The sequence below is a fragment of the Saccopteryx bilineata genome, chromosome 2 (assembly GCF_036850765.1).
Source record: "Saccopteryx bilineata isolate mSacBil1 chromosome 2, mSacBil1_pri_phased_curated, whole genome shotgun sequence".
NCBI classification, from domain to species: domain Eukaryota; kingdom Metazoa; phylum Chordata; class Mammalia; order Chiroptera; family Emballonuridae; genus Saccopteryx; species Saccopteryx bilineata.
This window is the reverse complement of record NC_089491.1, coordinates 276,705,094-276,719,204: the sequence shown is the minus strand read 5'-3', so window position 1 is coordinate 276,719,204 and position 14,111 is coordinate 276,705,094. Positions and strand designations below refer to the sequence as shown.

The 14,111-nt window shown below is 47.4% G+C and overlaps 2 protein-coding genes across 5 annotated transcripts in view; both read left to right on the top strand.

Moving 5' to 3' along the window:
- Positions 1–5,302, top strand: part of CHFR (checkpoint with forkhead and ring finger domains) — a 37,541-nt gene extending 32,239 nt beyond the window's left edge. Inside the window, exons 15-17 of the mRNA XM_066260920.1 lie at positions 1,777–1,884; positions 2,326–2,398; positions 4,068–5,302. Of these exons, the coding sequence (XP_066117017.1) occupies positions 1,777–1,884; positions 2,326–2,398; positions 4,068–4,110 (224 nt within the window). The 3' untranslated portion in view covers positions 4,111–5,302. The remainder of the gene's footprint in view (positions 1–1,776; positions 1,885–2,325; positions 2,399–4,067) is intronic.
- A 4,111-nt stretch (positions 5,303–9,413) lies between these two features.
- Positions 9,414–14,111, top strand: part of GOLGA3 (golgin A3) — a 38,377-nt gene continuing 33,679 nt past the window's right edge. For 3 of the 4 annotated variants that reach the window (XM_066260904.1, XM_066260903.1, XM_066260900.1), the window contains exon 1: positions 9,414–9,739. The gene's annotated coding sequence lies outside the window, so the exon portion shown is untranslated. Of the gene's footprint in view, positions 9,829–14,111 lie in introns of all 4 variants that reach the window. The other variant, XM_066260902.1, reaches the window with a different exon arrangement.

Sequence of the window (14,111 nt, the reverse complement as noted above, 5' to 3'; positions counted from 1 at the left end):
ATCAGCTGGATCTTTTTTAATTGATCAACTGATTGATTTTTGATAGAGAGAGGAAAGGAGAGAGTGGTAAGCATTCATTTATTGTTCCACTTAGTTATGCTTTCATTGGTCATTTCCTGTATTTGCCCTGACAGGGGATTGAACCTGCAACATTGGTTTTTGGGAACAATGCACTAACCAATTGAGCTACCTAACCAGGTTCTGTCAGACTAAGTCTTAACTCCTTTCACTTTTTAATAAGAATGACACACTAACAAAAAAACTGTAAGTGTATAGGGAAGTATGAAGGCTACAGTAAAGACCATTTTGCCTTGACTGGATAGCTTATTTGATTAGAGCGTCGTCCTAAGATGCAAAAGTTGTGGGTTCATCCCTAGGCAGGGCATATACAGGAACATCTCTCTCTCCCTCCCTCTCTCCTTCTTTTCTTCTTCTTTCCCTCTCCCTCGCTCTCTCTCCCTCTCCCTTCCTCTCCCTTCCTCTCCCTCTCCCTCCCTCTCCCTCTCCCTCCCTCTCCCTTCCTCTCTCTCCTTCTCTCCCCTTTTCTCTCCCCCTCCCTCCCTCTTTCTCTCACTCCCTCTCTCTCCCTTCTTCCCTCCCTCTCTCCCTGTCTTCCTTTCTGCCTATCTCCCTCCCTCTCTCTCCCTCTCTCTCCCTGCCTCCCTCCCTCCCTCTCTCCCTCTCTTCCTTTCTGCCTATCTCCCTTCCTCCCTTCCTCTCTCCTCTTCCTTTCTGCCTCTCTCCCTCTTTCTCTCTTCCTTTCTCACAAAATCAGTAAGTAAATTTAAATAAATAAATATTAAAAAATTAAGTGAAAATTATTGGAAAGCCCACCACCCAAAAACATATGCAGTGATAATATTCTCATGACCACATATACACGTATGCACATAACTTTCATAAATAAAATTCTACCACATAACCTATTCACTCAGCAATATATCTTGGACCCTTTCTATGTCCATAAAGATCTATTCCTTGATTTTTATGCATAATATTCTCCTAGAGTTTTTTACCTAATTCATTAATAAAGGATATTTAGGGTTTTTTGTGCTTTTCACTGTCAGAAACTACACTGAAGCTGCTGAATGTGCAGCTTGTAGAATTGAAAATAGTCCCCTTGGATAAGTAAGTAGGACGGTTGGACCATGGTAATGGTGCTCACAGCTGAGGCTTCATCTTGTTGACTGTCTTCCCAGGGCTGTGCCTCGGGAATGGGGGCCAGCATCCCCTGAGCTGGCATCTGTCTTTCAGGTCTTATAAATAAGAAAGAGGCAAACAATGGTTTATTGTTGTTTTATCTGCCCATGTTTATTAACAGACTTGAGAATCTGTTTGTTTTATAGGTCATTTGACATCAGCTCATGTTTGTGTTAGGCTATTTGGATTTTGGGTATGGATCTATGTGATGGCTTTGTTATTTTAGGGTTGGCACGTGTCCTTGGTGTCACAGGTGTTTACCACTGTTTCCTTAGCTCTACCCTTCCCTGTACGTGTTTCCATTGTGATGTTTGCTATGGGTACTCAAGAATTACAGACCCTTTCTTCTGTGCCATTTGGTCTTTATGGCATACTTGAAAATAGCTAAAAAAAAAAAATCATTCATTCCTCTCAGTACTTTTTTGGATTTTTGAAAATATTTAATCCAGATGGATTTTACAGTAGAAAATAAGTTGGTATCTGGATTGGTTTTGTTTTTGTTTCCCAAATGTCTAGCCCACTGTCACCCCCATTTATGTCTGTCTGACCATGCCCACATGAGGCATGTTCTTCCAGATTACAGAGTCATGGGGAGCACTGTACTGTGTTACTGCTGCGGCCTGCGAAGCTTCCGAGAGCTGACCTACCAGTATCGGCAGAACATTCCTGCCTCTGAGTTGCCAGGTAAGGACCACCCCCCACGTGGTCCCCATCTGACTTCTGTTTGCTGTGGCTTTCTACACTCCTGCATAAACGGTAGATACTCTGGGCCTTTGCTTCGTGTCCTTAGCAGAAGGCTAAGAGCCATGTCACTGTGCTCTGTCAGGCCGTCAACTGCCTGGTGTTAGTTCAGGGCCTAGGTGTTGGCTATGATGTGGGTTTCTAAAACAAGATGCACCAAACGTCCTATGGACAGCTGGATAATCTCATTTCCTGAATTGGGTTTTCAATTAAGCATTTCTCCTTTTCTGAAACAGTGGAAGGAATCTAGTTGTAAAATATAACAAAATCTAGTTGTAAAGTATTTCAGCTGCAATTTCTCTTTGGTTCTCTAGGTAAGCTTCCTGAGCTGAGTTTGTGAGTGTGGTGTGCACATTACACATTGTGATGTTTTTCCCTTCCTAGTGGCTGTAACTTCCCGTCCTGACTGCTATTGGGGTCGCAACTGCCGCACCCAGGTGAAGGCCCACCATGCAATGTGAGTGATGTTGTGCTCTGCTGGGCAGGGGCAGAGTGTCAGCTCAGGTGCTTGAGGTTAGGAGAGGGGCAGGTACAGTCCTGTAGAAAGGCGGACCTTTGTTCTCCTAACATGATTTTTCAAGTGTGGCAGCCAAGTTGATACCTCAGCTTTTAGGAATGTTTGTGAATTAGCCAACTATCCACTTATAAATATAACTACTTGTCATTTAGGAACTCTGCTCTCCTGTTATTTCATGAAAACACTTGCATGGGAATGTTCGCCTCCATCTTTCACCTCTGTGAGCACAACCATCGTTCCTAGCCTACTCATTCAAGGGTTATTAGCACTTTCCAGATTCGTGGCTGTGGTCACTGAGAGTGTCCTTCCCAAGCCACAGCCCATACTCATGCCTAGATCTGCACTGTACACTTGGGTCTATCATTAGTGCTGTGAGCAGGTGTCTGTGGTCACTCTAAATTGGTCACTCACTGTTTCCTACAAGTTCCTTAAAGGCCTAGTCACAGTGACATCCACATTGCCACCGAGGTTGTCTTTAGGAGTAAGTTCATCTCCGCTTTTAAATTGTTGGTGATGCCTGGCCAGGCGGTGGCACAGTGAATAGAGTGTCGGACTGGAAAGCGGAGGTCCCAGGTTCAAAACCCCGAGGTCACCAGCTTGAGTGTGGGATCATAGATGTGACCCTGTGGTCGCTAGCTTGAGCCTAAAGGTCACAGGCTTGAGACCAAGGTCAGTGGCTTGAGCAAGAGGTCACTCTCTCTGCTATAGCCCCCCGGCACAGGTACATATGAGAAAAAAATCAATGAACAACCAAGGTGCCGCAATGAAAAATTGATGCTTCTCATCTCTATCCCTTCCTGTATGTCCCTACCTGTCCCCCTCTCTGACTGTCTTTGTCAAAAAAAAAAAAATTGTTGGTGAGGTGATCATATAGTCAGTCACATGGAGCAATACCCCAGTCATTTGTGATTCAAATTATAATACTGTTGACCCTTGAACAACGCAGATGTGAACTTTGTTGGTCAGTTGAAAACCTGAGTTTAAGCAGACTGCACAGTTCAAACCCACATTGCTCAAGAGCCAGCTATACTTAGTGCAAGAGACATGGAAAGAACTTAGATAAGGGCGGTTCCTTCTGAGGAATGACTGGAATAAAACTCTTGCTTTATGTTTAAGCAAAAATAGTATACAGAACAGACCATTTTATTATAAGAGAAGGGATTTATTTCATTGGTAACTGGCTAACCTTTCTTGATAAAAGCCTGAATAAGGATAGCAAAGGCACAACTGTCTTCCTCTAGGAATACCCTGCTCTTATTGGAGATGAAAGTGGCTGCACTGTCATCCACAGGGCTGTCCATCAGGCACCATGGGAATGTTGAAGATGCATAGCTTTGAGTCTCTTCTCCAAAAAAATGACCTACAGTGTTCAATTTCTATTTTAAAATTTAAAAAAAGCTGCCTTTGGGAGGGGGTTAGTTTCTTTGATAGTATTAAACAGATGCCACTGTGAATCCCCCATGCACACAATTTCTCCTGTGATTGTCCAGTGGGCGATTTCACAATTGTTTTATTTGAATACTTCTCGTGCTCGCTTTGGCAGCACATATACTAAAATGAATACTTCTCTGGTGCTCTCATGTGTAATTTGACTGCTTTCTCCCTGCAGGAAATTCAATCATATCTGTGAACAGACAAGGTTCAAGAACTAAGTGTTCGAGGAGGCACCAAGATGGCTTGGTAGTACAGGGGTCAATGACAGAGTGTTTCAGGAAATACTAAATATGAACATTTTAAGGGCATTTTATACTCCCCCCTCAGGGCACGCCTCAGTCTCTGCGTCCAGCACTCTGGTGTGACTTTTTCTTCTGTGGAGGAGATCCTGTCAGTGAGGCACCAGCAGTGGCCTGGGAGACCCAGGGCGTAACTCTGTCTTCTGAACTTGGGGCTCCCCGAACTACATCAGCCAGAAGAGCCATCAGCTGTCCCCACCTACTGAAATTGTGATGAGCAAGTTTGCTCTCTGCCTTTCCCACAATTATAGTGAAAATGCTCATCTCTCTTCAAGAAAAATTCTATGGGAGGAAAAGGAAAATTTGTCAGAGCATTCTGTTGTTTAAGGAAAAGGTTTACAGCCCACAGGCTGTGCAGTGCCCTTCAGGGAATGCCACAGCTCTTACATGCTTTTTTAAAAAAATAGTGTTGGTACTTATCTTCTAATGAGAGTTAAATACCACAAGATAGCACAGATAATATAATTTATAATTTACAAATTGACTAAAATTGGGGATAGTATGGTATTTGAAAAAACAAACTATGTTTCTGTTTATTAATAAAACGATCACATGTCCAGAACTGCTAACCCTGGACACCAACACTGAGTGCACAGCCTCCTCCCAGGTGTGGGTAAGTTGCGGCGCCACCACCCTCAGCCTGCAAGGGAAGTAAAGTGCTGGCCCCTGCTGCTCCTCTGACAGCATATCTGCAGGCCCCACCCAGTATCCCCATGGTCTTTATTCCTTCCTGCGGGGCAGTGGCCATGGGCGGCCAAGGTGCCAGGTGCAGGTCAGCTCTGGTGGCATTCTGATCCCCCTGAAGCAGCCCGTTTCTGCTGAGCACACAGGGCCTTTGCTTCCGCTAGTCCTTGCCCTTTCCTCCTGTTGGGTGTGCTGTCATCTGGAATAATACTTGAAATTTTGTTCTTTGTAAAAGAAAAAATGTTTTTATCTTTTGTTAAAATCACCTGTTATGTTTGTTTGCAAAATTGTAATTTTTTGCTTCTCAGGAATAGGGTTTTCAACTCTTGTCTTGCTCTTGATACAGACTGGGAAGCAGCACCTGTTTGTGAGAGAAGGCCTCTTTCCTGCATTCTAATAAACAAGCCGTGTCTGTTTCTCTCTCCTGCATGTTTGTGTGTGTGTGTGTCTGTGTGTGTTGGTTTCAATGTGCTCCTTGCCATCACAGGGATGGGCAGCTAAAGACGTCACTAATTGCTACTACTAAGGAGATTTCACCAAGCTGGCCTTCAAGTGACCCAGGCCTGGATTCCCGGGGTGAACACCTGCAAAAAGGCACAGGGTCTCTTGGATCCAGCAACCTAAAGGAGCCACTGCCAGTTGGTCCACATTGAAGCCACGATTTTTTGTCTAAGCCCCAGGCTCTACTTGTAGAGCAGTGAGGCTTGTCCTCCTGTCCTCCACAACTTAGGATATTGGCTCATCACCCTCTTGGTCCACCTTGTCTCTCCCCAGAAGTGAGAATAAAGGTACAGTCCCTTGGAGAATATACCCGCATTTTTTGCCTAGGTTTAAAGAGAACACGAAACCTTGTACTGTACTGGATCCATTTGTGAGGGGGAAGGCACATGCCACATCAGACTGCAGAGCTCATGGTACAGGCCAACTCCAGTAAAATGGGTTCCCCGTTTCTAATGAGTGCACAAGCTAAGAACATTGTGGTCAGCTGTAACACTCAGGTGGATCCTTGGGACCAGGGCAGCTGTTTTACAGAGCTGGGTGGGTGTGACCCACACAATGTTTTTATGACTTTCTGAATTTCCTATTCCTCAGCAACCTCTTACCCCAGTTGGGCTGAAGTCCTGCCTGTTCTGGTGGTTCAGGATGCCTGTGGGACATGTAGCCAGCTTGTGTAAGGGATACTTCCTCGTTCTCTGGCTCCTTCACCCTTTCCCCAGGGCAGGTGCAGCTGAGTCCTACATCTTCTCAGCCGTTCCCCAGTCCTGAATCTCTCTTGGGTCCCCAGCACCCCCATCAAAGGAGGGGCCAGCCCTGCCCACACACCCTACTTCATCCCCTCTGAGGAACTGCACTAGAGCTCCTGATCTGCAGTCCAAGGTGAGTGGTCAATCCTGTGGAGGCCTTGTTGGCCAGCATCTCAGCTTCAGAGCTAGTGCAACGATAACCTAGCAAAGCGTCCTAATACCTCTGAGCTAACTAGGTGATAATCACAGGCCCAGATCTGAGAGCAGCAGGTGGCATTGGTGGATTTTATCCCACGGAAGTGCCCAAACCAGGACAGGCAGTGGAGTCCCAGTTGGGCTTTTTCTGCTGGAGTTGTGTAGCCAGGTCAGCCCCAATGCTGCCCAGAAACACCCAGGGTTTGGGTCAGGATTGCTCTGTGGCAACTGCCAGGAGCCTGGTACTAGGAAGAAAGCAAGAAAGAGCTTAGAAAGGCCAGAGTGGGCCTGACTTTGGCTGGATGCAAAAATGTAAACAGTATTGAGACCCTCCTCCCTCTTATGTTGGTTGGTAGCTGTCCAGACCTCAGCTTCCGTCAGACAGAAGCAGGTTTTTTTGGTAGCTTCTTAATTTGTTCACAGGAAAGCCTGTCCTTGACTTCATCACTGACTTTGAGAGCTGAGCCCCATGCACCTCCCAGGCCCTTAGCACTCACAGGCAGATCGGGCAGTAGAGGGGCAATCCCAGGCAAGAGGAAGACTAGTGTTGAATATCAAGTGTTGCATCCAAGAAAACAGGCTGGCTGCTGTACCAGCAAGTCCCCAGCCCAGGAAGCCTCAGCCACCCAGGCTTGATCCCTAACGGGAACCCTGGTGATGGCAGCTTGGGTAAATGAGAGTACCAGCCAGGTCTCAATGAATCCCCTTGGAAATGCCAGCCATGTGTGAGGTGGGGAAGCTGAGAACAGGTCTTCTTTTGGGGGTTTGTAGCTCCCTGTAGAATTAAGTCCTCTATGCTTGATGCAGGTGGAGTGCAGCCTAATCTGGCCTGTCTACTCCAACTGCTTCCCAGCCTTACTGCACATGTTACCTCTTAGGTGAAATGGAAACAATGCAGCACTTGAGGTCTCAGAATAACCTGGCATCAAGGAAGCTCTTTACCTCCAAGGAGAGCTTTCCAGCACTTCATTGGGCATGCCACAGGCTGTTGTCTCTGTTGCAGTTGTGTGCCCCTTCTGTTACCAGCCTTTCTATTCTATGCCTTTGGAAGTGAGCAAAAGAGAATGCAACAGAGATCAGTGCTTTTGGTATCATGTCTAAGAAAACCAATGGGGAGAGGCATACCATGTTTATAAGTTTAAAAACAAAGATGTCAATTTTCCTCAAATCGATCTATAGTTTTCTAATTCCTATAAATGTCCCAGGAAGGGTTTTTGTAGACAGAGAAGTTATGCTAAAATTTCTATGGACAGCCCTGGCAGGATAGCTCAGTTGGTTAGCATTCTCCTGAAGTGCAGAGGTTGCTAGTTCAATCCCTGGTCAGGGCACATACAGGAACAATATTTCTGTTTCATCTAAGTATCCATCTCCCTTTCTCTCTTGCTAAAATCAATAAATAAACTTAAATTTTTTTAAATTTTATTTCATTTTTTTAAATTTTTTTTAGTTTATTCATTTTTAGAGAGAGGAGAGAGAGAGACGGGGGAGGACCTGGAAGCATCAACTCCCATATGTGCCTTGACTAGGCAAGCCCAGGGTTTTGAACTGGCGACCTCAGCATTTCCAGGTCGACGCTTTATCCACTGCGCCACCACAGGTCAGGCCTATTTATTCATTTTTAGAGGGGAGAGGGAGAGAGAAGTGGGGAGGAGCTGGAAGCATCAACTCCCAGGCAAGCCCAGGGTTTCGAACCGGAGACCTCAGCATTTCCAGGTCGACGCTTTCTTTTCCTTTTTATTTTATTTTTATTTTTTATACAGAGAGAGAGTCAGATAGAGGGATAGATAGGGACAGACAGGAACGAAGAGAGATGAGAAACATCAATCAGTTTTTCGTGTGACACCTTAGTTGTTCATTGATTGCTTTCTCATATGTGCCTTTACCGTGGGGCTACAGCAGACCGAGTAACCCCTTGCTCGATCGAGCCAGCGACCTGGTGAGCTTTGCTCAAACCAGATGAGCCCCATGCTCAAGCTGGCGACCTCGGGGTCTTGAACTTGGGTCCTCCGCATCCCAGTCCGATGCTTTATCCACTGCGCCACCACAGGTGAGGCTTAAACATTTTTAAAATAATAAAATTTCTATGGATAGACATGCCCTCAGAACAGCTAGAACAATGAGGAAAAATGATAAAGTGGGAAGAATTCCCTTTCAGGTATCATAACCTTCTGTAAAGCTCCTGGGATAGGCAGAAAAGGAAATCACAGAACAGAGCAGAGACCCGAAAACAGACCCACATAACAGCCAACTTGTTTTTTGACAAATGTGACCAAGCAAGTGGATGGAGAAAGGACAGTCTTTTCAATAAAGTATGCTGGAACAATGTGACATCCATAAGCAAATAAGAAAAAAAAAAAAAAAAAAAAAAAAAAACCTCCTAAACCACATGCCATGCGCCAATATGTTTTATATATATATATATATTTTTTTTTAATTTAATTTTTTTTTATTTTTTATTTTTTTTCATTTTTCTGAAGCTGAAACAGGGAGAGACAGTCAGACAGACTCCCGCATGCGCTCGACCGGGATCCACCCGGCATGCCCACCAGGGGCGACGCTCTGCCCACCCGGGGGCGATGCTCTGCCCCTCCGGGGCGTTGCTCTGCCGCGACCAGAGCCACTCTAGCGCCTGAGGCAGAGGCCACAGAGCCATCCCCAGCGCCCGGGCCATCTTTGCTCCAATGGAGCCTTGGCTGCGGGAGGGGAAGAGAGAGACAGAGAGGGAAAGCGCGGCAGAGGGGTGGAGAAGCAAATGGGCGCTTCTCCTGTGTGCCCTGGCCGGGAATCGAACCCGGGTCCTCCGCACGCTAGGCCGACGCTCTACCGCTGAGCCAACCGGCCAGGGCTATTATTATATTTTTAATGGTAAAACGCTATGGCTCCAAATCAGGAGTCAATTTTGCCTGGGCTCACTGGGAAGTCCGGGTTCAGGGTGCCAGTGGGGCCCGAAGCTCCGCCCCCGCTTTCCTAGCCTCACCCCCGACGGCTCCGCGAGCTGGAAGAAGGCCACGCCTACAGCCTGACAGTTGGGCCCGGCGGGGCTGGAGCCACGGGTACGCCATTTCCGCCGGAAGCTCAATTGTCCCGTTTCCTGTCGGAGTTGGTTCTGCAAGTGAGGAAGTTGCGTTTCTACCCAGGGAAGGGTCACAAACTCAGTTTCTGAAATCCTTCTCGGGCCAGTGGTGAGTGGGCTCGATGCTGGCCCTACAGCTAGAGAATGCCCAGCCCAACTGCGGCTGCTGACGAGAAGAGGTCGTTCTCTCTTCCGGAACCAAGGCAGCGCGCCCAGGCTGTTTCCGGGGTGTGTGTGTGACGAAGTCGGCGTCTCGTCCCTACCCGCGCCCCGCCCGGCCCCGCCCCTAGCACGGCCACGTCTCCGCTGGAGCTGCCGGGCCTGTTCGCCACCGCGGTTCCTCAGCGCCCGGGTGAGAGTTGCAAGAAGCTTCCAGGCCCGGACTGTCGGGGAGGGCGTGGGGCCGCGGAGGGGCCCCGACGCGGTCCGGGCAGAGGCCTGGTGAGGGGCCGCGAGGGCTGGGCGTACCCGTTGGGCCGGCCGCGTCTCCCCCTGGAACGGCGACGCCCGGAGCGAGCCCCGCTCTACACCGTTGGTAGCCTTGGGGCCCGGAAGCCTATTTGTGCAGGTGTCAGCGGATCTGGCTTCGTGAATACTCCTCCGTTCCAGTCCCTGGATCGCTGTGTGCGCGTGACGGGGCGTGATTTGTGGCAAAGGTGCACGCAACTGCTGTGGAGCTGCTTAGGCACCTCGGGCAGTGCAGAAGGCCCTTTGCAAACGTGCTGTCAGGATGACAAGTGTGACAGTGGTGTCGCGTGGTTAGTGTTGAGGCCGGGTTTAAAGAGTCTGTGTGGCCCTTTGCCTCTCCCTCCACCTGAATTGCATCTCGTTTCCCGGTGCTTAGAGCTGTTTTATCCGGGGCGGACACTTTCCAGAGCTTGTGGACCCGGTATTGTCACTAGCATAGAGCAGGTGAACAGCTCAGACTTCCTTCATCAGGTATTGGTTGAGTGTTGGTGGTGTGCCAGCACTCTCCATGGTAGAACTTGGGATAGGGAACCCCTGCCCTCACTGAGCTCACGTTGTGGAGGGGTAGAGACAGTCCGGTGATTGCTGAGAGTATTGGCTGGTGCTTGGATGGATCTGGGAGGGCTTTTTGGCAGAGGTGACTTTTGAGCCAACGTCTTTATGATGGGAAGCTAGGCATCCAAAGTTATGGAATAAGAACATTTCAGGCAGAGTGAGTAGCAAGTGTGAGCACCCTAAGGAAGGAGTAGTTGGTGTCATGAGAAAGGAGAAAAGTGAGGGCAACAAGGATGTAGTTAGTGGAGGGAGGGGCCAGATGAGGTGCAGCTCTCTAGTTTATGGTGGGAGGCTTGGATTTTATTGTCAGTGATTGAAAGCCACCAGGACAATGTAAGTCATATGCAGGTGACTCATGGGTTCGTCAAAGGGTTGAATTGTCCCTTTAAAGGGATATTATAAATATAACCCTTTATGAGAGTGAGATCTCAGTGACAGTCTATCTTGAATAGACAGAAAACTAAATAAAAATTATGGACATCACTGAGATTCAAAGTAGCCTTTTTTTCTTTTCTTTTTTTGGCAGTATACTTTTAAGTGAGAATACATTCATTTGGCTTCTATCAATTTTGACAAGCAACAGTTGAAAGGAAATAACAGTAATGACATTAGTGACCATTTTTTGAGGTAATGGGACAGACCCTGTGCATTTAATGCTGGGAAAAGTTTTGTATTTTACTTGTCATCTGACTGGTGAGAATGGTTAAGCAGTGTGTCCATTCTTTCACAGCTGAGGTGGCAGGTTTGGGATTTGAAGCCCAGATGTCTCTGCCTGAGCTGTCCAGGAGGCTTCCCAGGGATTCACAATGTGCATTGGTCTCTGTTTACTTTTGGTCACTAGTATGGCCTCAGCTAGACATTGTCCTCTTAAGGAAATTGTTTTATTTTTGGCCGTGCTCTGATGTTTCTAAAGTCAACAGAAACAACTTAAGGTGGTATAGATGGAACTGCTACATGAATATACCGAATTCATGTAATCTGTATGGAGAAAGCTGGGAGTCACCCAGGTGCCTAAGACAGTGGTTTCTCAGCACGAGGTCTCCTGATGTTAGTTAGGCAGGGTTGAATCTGGAGTTAAGAACACCTTGGGAGGGAGGAGAACGCTTTGTGATGTTCTAAGTGATAATTTTGCTCCCTGTCCTTCCGCCAGGAAACACGGAATGGAGGTAGCTAAAAATGGAACTGGATAAGACTCATCTTTTTATTTCTTTAAAAAAATTACAGAATGTATGTTACTAATAACAGCTTCCCAGCTGTCTGACCCTCCTCTTTGTCCTGGTTTTGTCAGCAGTCTGAGGTCATGACACCCTGAACGACTGAGTCCTGATAAGTACAATTCCCACGAGGCTGAGAGTAGACAGAGACTGTCAGTTCATTACCTGCAAGGAGGCTGCGGTGGGACAAGAGACTCTGTCTCTTGTCCTGCTGCAGGAGGAGCTGCACATGAATAGGAGCCATCTTCATGAGTTACCATAATTAGTCACAGTTGCAGGGTCTCGCATTCTGAAGGGGGTAGGACTACTTGTGAATCAAAAGGTTTCTTGTTTAGCAAGAAATCCAAATAAGGGGAATTAAAGGAGTGGAGTATGTGATGGCATTGGGCTCAGACAGCTGAAGCATTTGTCTCTACTTGTTTTTAGTAGGAATAGAATTTCTCTGTATTTGAAAAGGCAGTGTTCATACTCACAGATGCAGACACTATCATTTTGCTTTGGAACTACTAGCTTGGTCTCTAAGGAGTGGAACTCTGTGGAACCAAAGATTTAAGTCATTAGCCTGCCTTGGGCATCAACTCTAAGTGGGGATGTTTGAGGGGTCAGGGCAGACTTGGAGTGGTGGTTTTTGCTTCCAAGGATCTCACAACATGATAGATGGGCACATGCACAGTTGTGGTGTGATGTGCATGCATGGGTATCGCGATGGCAGAAAGGTGTGGGCCCGACCAGGTGCTGTTCCTGAGTCCCAGGAGAGACTTCAGAATAGCACCCATGGTACATGGAAGGAATTTGGGAATTTGCCTGGTGCTTCAGGAGGGAGGGCATCGCAACAGAGGGCCCATCTTCTGCCTGAAAAGCACTCACCTCTCTTTTGTGTGTTCTAGGGAGTGCTGCAGTGATGTAGGTGCTTCACCAATATTTCAAGGCAAAGTACAAACATTTTCTCTTGCTGGGGAGCTTGTCAGGATGACCAGCACATACAATGTGCCACATGCAGTGAGCATTGATTCCATATTGGCTCTTCCACATCTGTATTCTGTAACCTTCTGTCCCTGTGATGAAGGGGACAGCTTAGTCATCTTGTGCTGATGTGCCTCACCTGGATTCGTGGGCTCTTCTCTGTAGCATCTCATCCTGGCCTGGCCAGCATACCAGTAGCCACCCTAGGGAGTCCCTGGGATTGGAGCTCTGGGACAGGCTTGGTGGGCACTGTGGTGGTTTTTCATGGAGCCAGAACCATGTAAATTGGTGATTTTCTGAGGGGCCTGTGGGACCTGCAAGTTCAGTGGAGACTCCAAGGGTCTCTTTGTCTCTCAAACCACCACCACTTGGAAAGTCTGAGGATGAAAGAGGTCACTGGTAATTGTAGACACAAAAATGAGATTGAGAACTCACTGCAGTCAGGATTGTGTTTTCTCCAGCCTCAGCACCTCCCTTCCTTGCTCTGATTCAGATGTTGTTTTAGCCTGGCACCCAGTGCCTTTAGATGAGCTACAGTGGATTGTAGTTTGTGTTTTCATACATTTCTATCAGCAGTTCTTCCCAGTACAAACCCTTAGTGCTAGTTTGACACTTAATAGTAGATACAACCTTTTGTACAGGGTGGAGCAAAAGTAGGTTTACAGTTGTTCATATGGAAAATAATACAATACTTAACAAATAATAATACAGTAAAATAAACTGTTTTGCATACTCACAACTCTAAACCAACCCCGCCACCCCGTATTGTTTATTTTTATTTTTATTTTATTTTTTTGGTATTTTTCTGAAGTTGGAAACGGGGAGGCAGTCAGACAGACTCCCGCATGCGCCCGACTGAGATCTACCTGGCACGCCCACCAGGGGGCAATGCTCTGCCCATCTGGGCGTTGTTCTGTTGCAACCAGAGCCATTCTAGCGCCTGAGGCAGAGGCCACAGAGCCATCAGCGCCCGGGCCAACTTTGCTCCAATGGAGCCTTGGCTGCGGGAGGGGAAGAGAGAGATAGAGAGGAAGGAGAGGGGGAGGGGTGGAGAAGCAGATGGGTGCTTCTCCTGTGTGCCCTAGCTGGGAATCGAACCCGAGACTCCTGCACACCAGGCCGACGCTCTACCACTGAGCCAACCGGCCAGAGCCACCCGGTATTGTTGACAGCACTATTGTTAACCCAAGATGTCTTTGGGCTATAGGGCAACAGACAGCAAGGAGGAATGTGTGGGTTATTAGAGCTTTGAGCCAACCGTCCTTGGGTTTGCACAAAGGTACACTTATATTGCTAGTCATTTGCTTCATTGGTAGAGCAGGTAATGCCAACCCCTGTGGTTGCTGATTCACAGGACAGGGTGAGATTTTCAGAGCAGGCACAGCTATGTGAGCCCTCCTTGTGAAGACCACTGCCTGGCTTCTTTCCAAAAGGCTGGGACTTGTAAGCTTGGGAGGAGAGTCATGTAAAGTTTTGTCCTGAAACGTGAAACACAGAACAGTACATAGGATAATATGAGATATA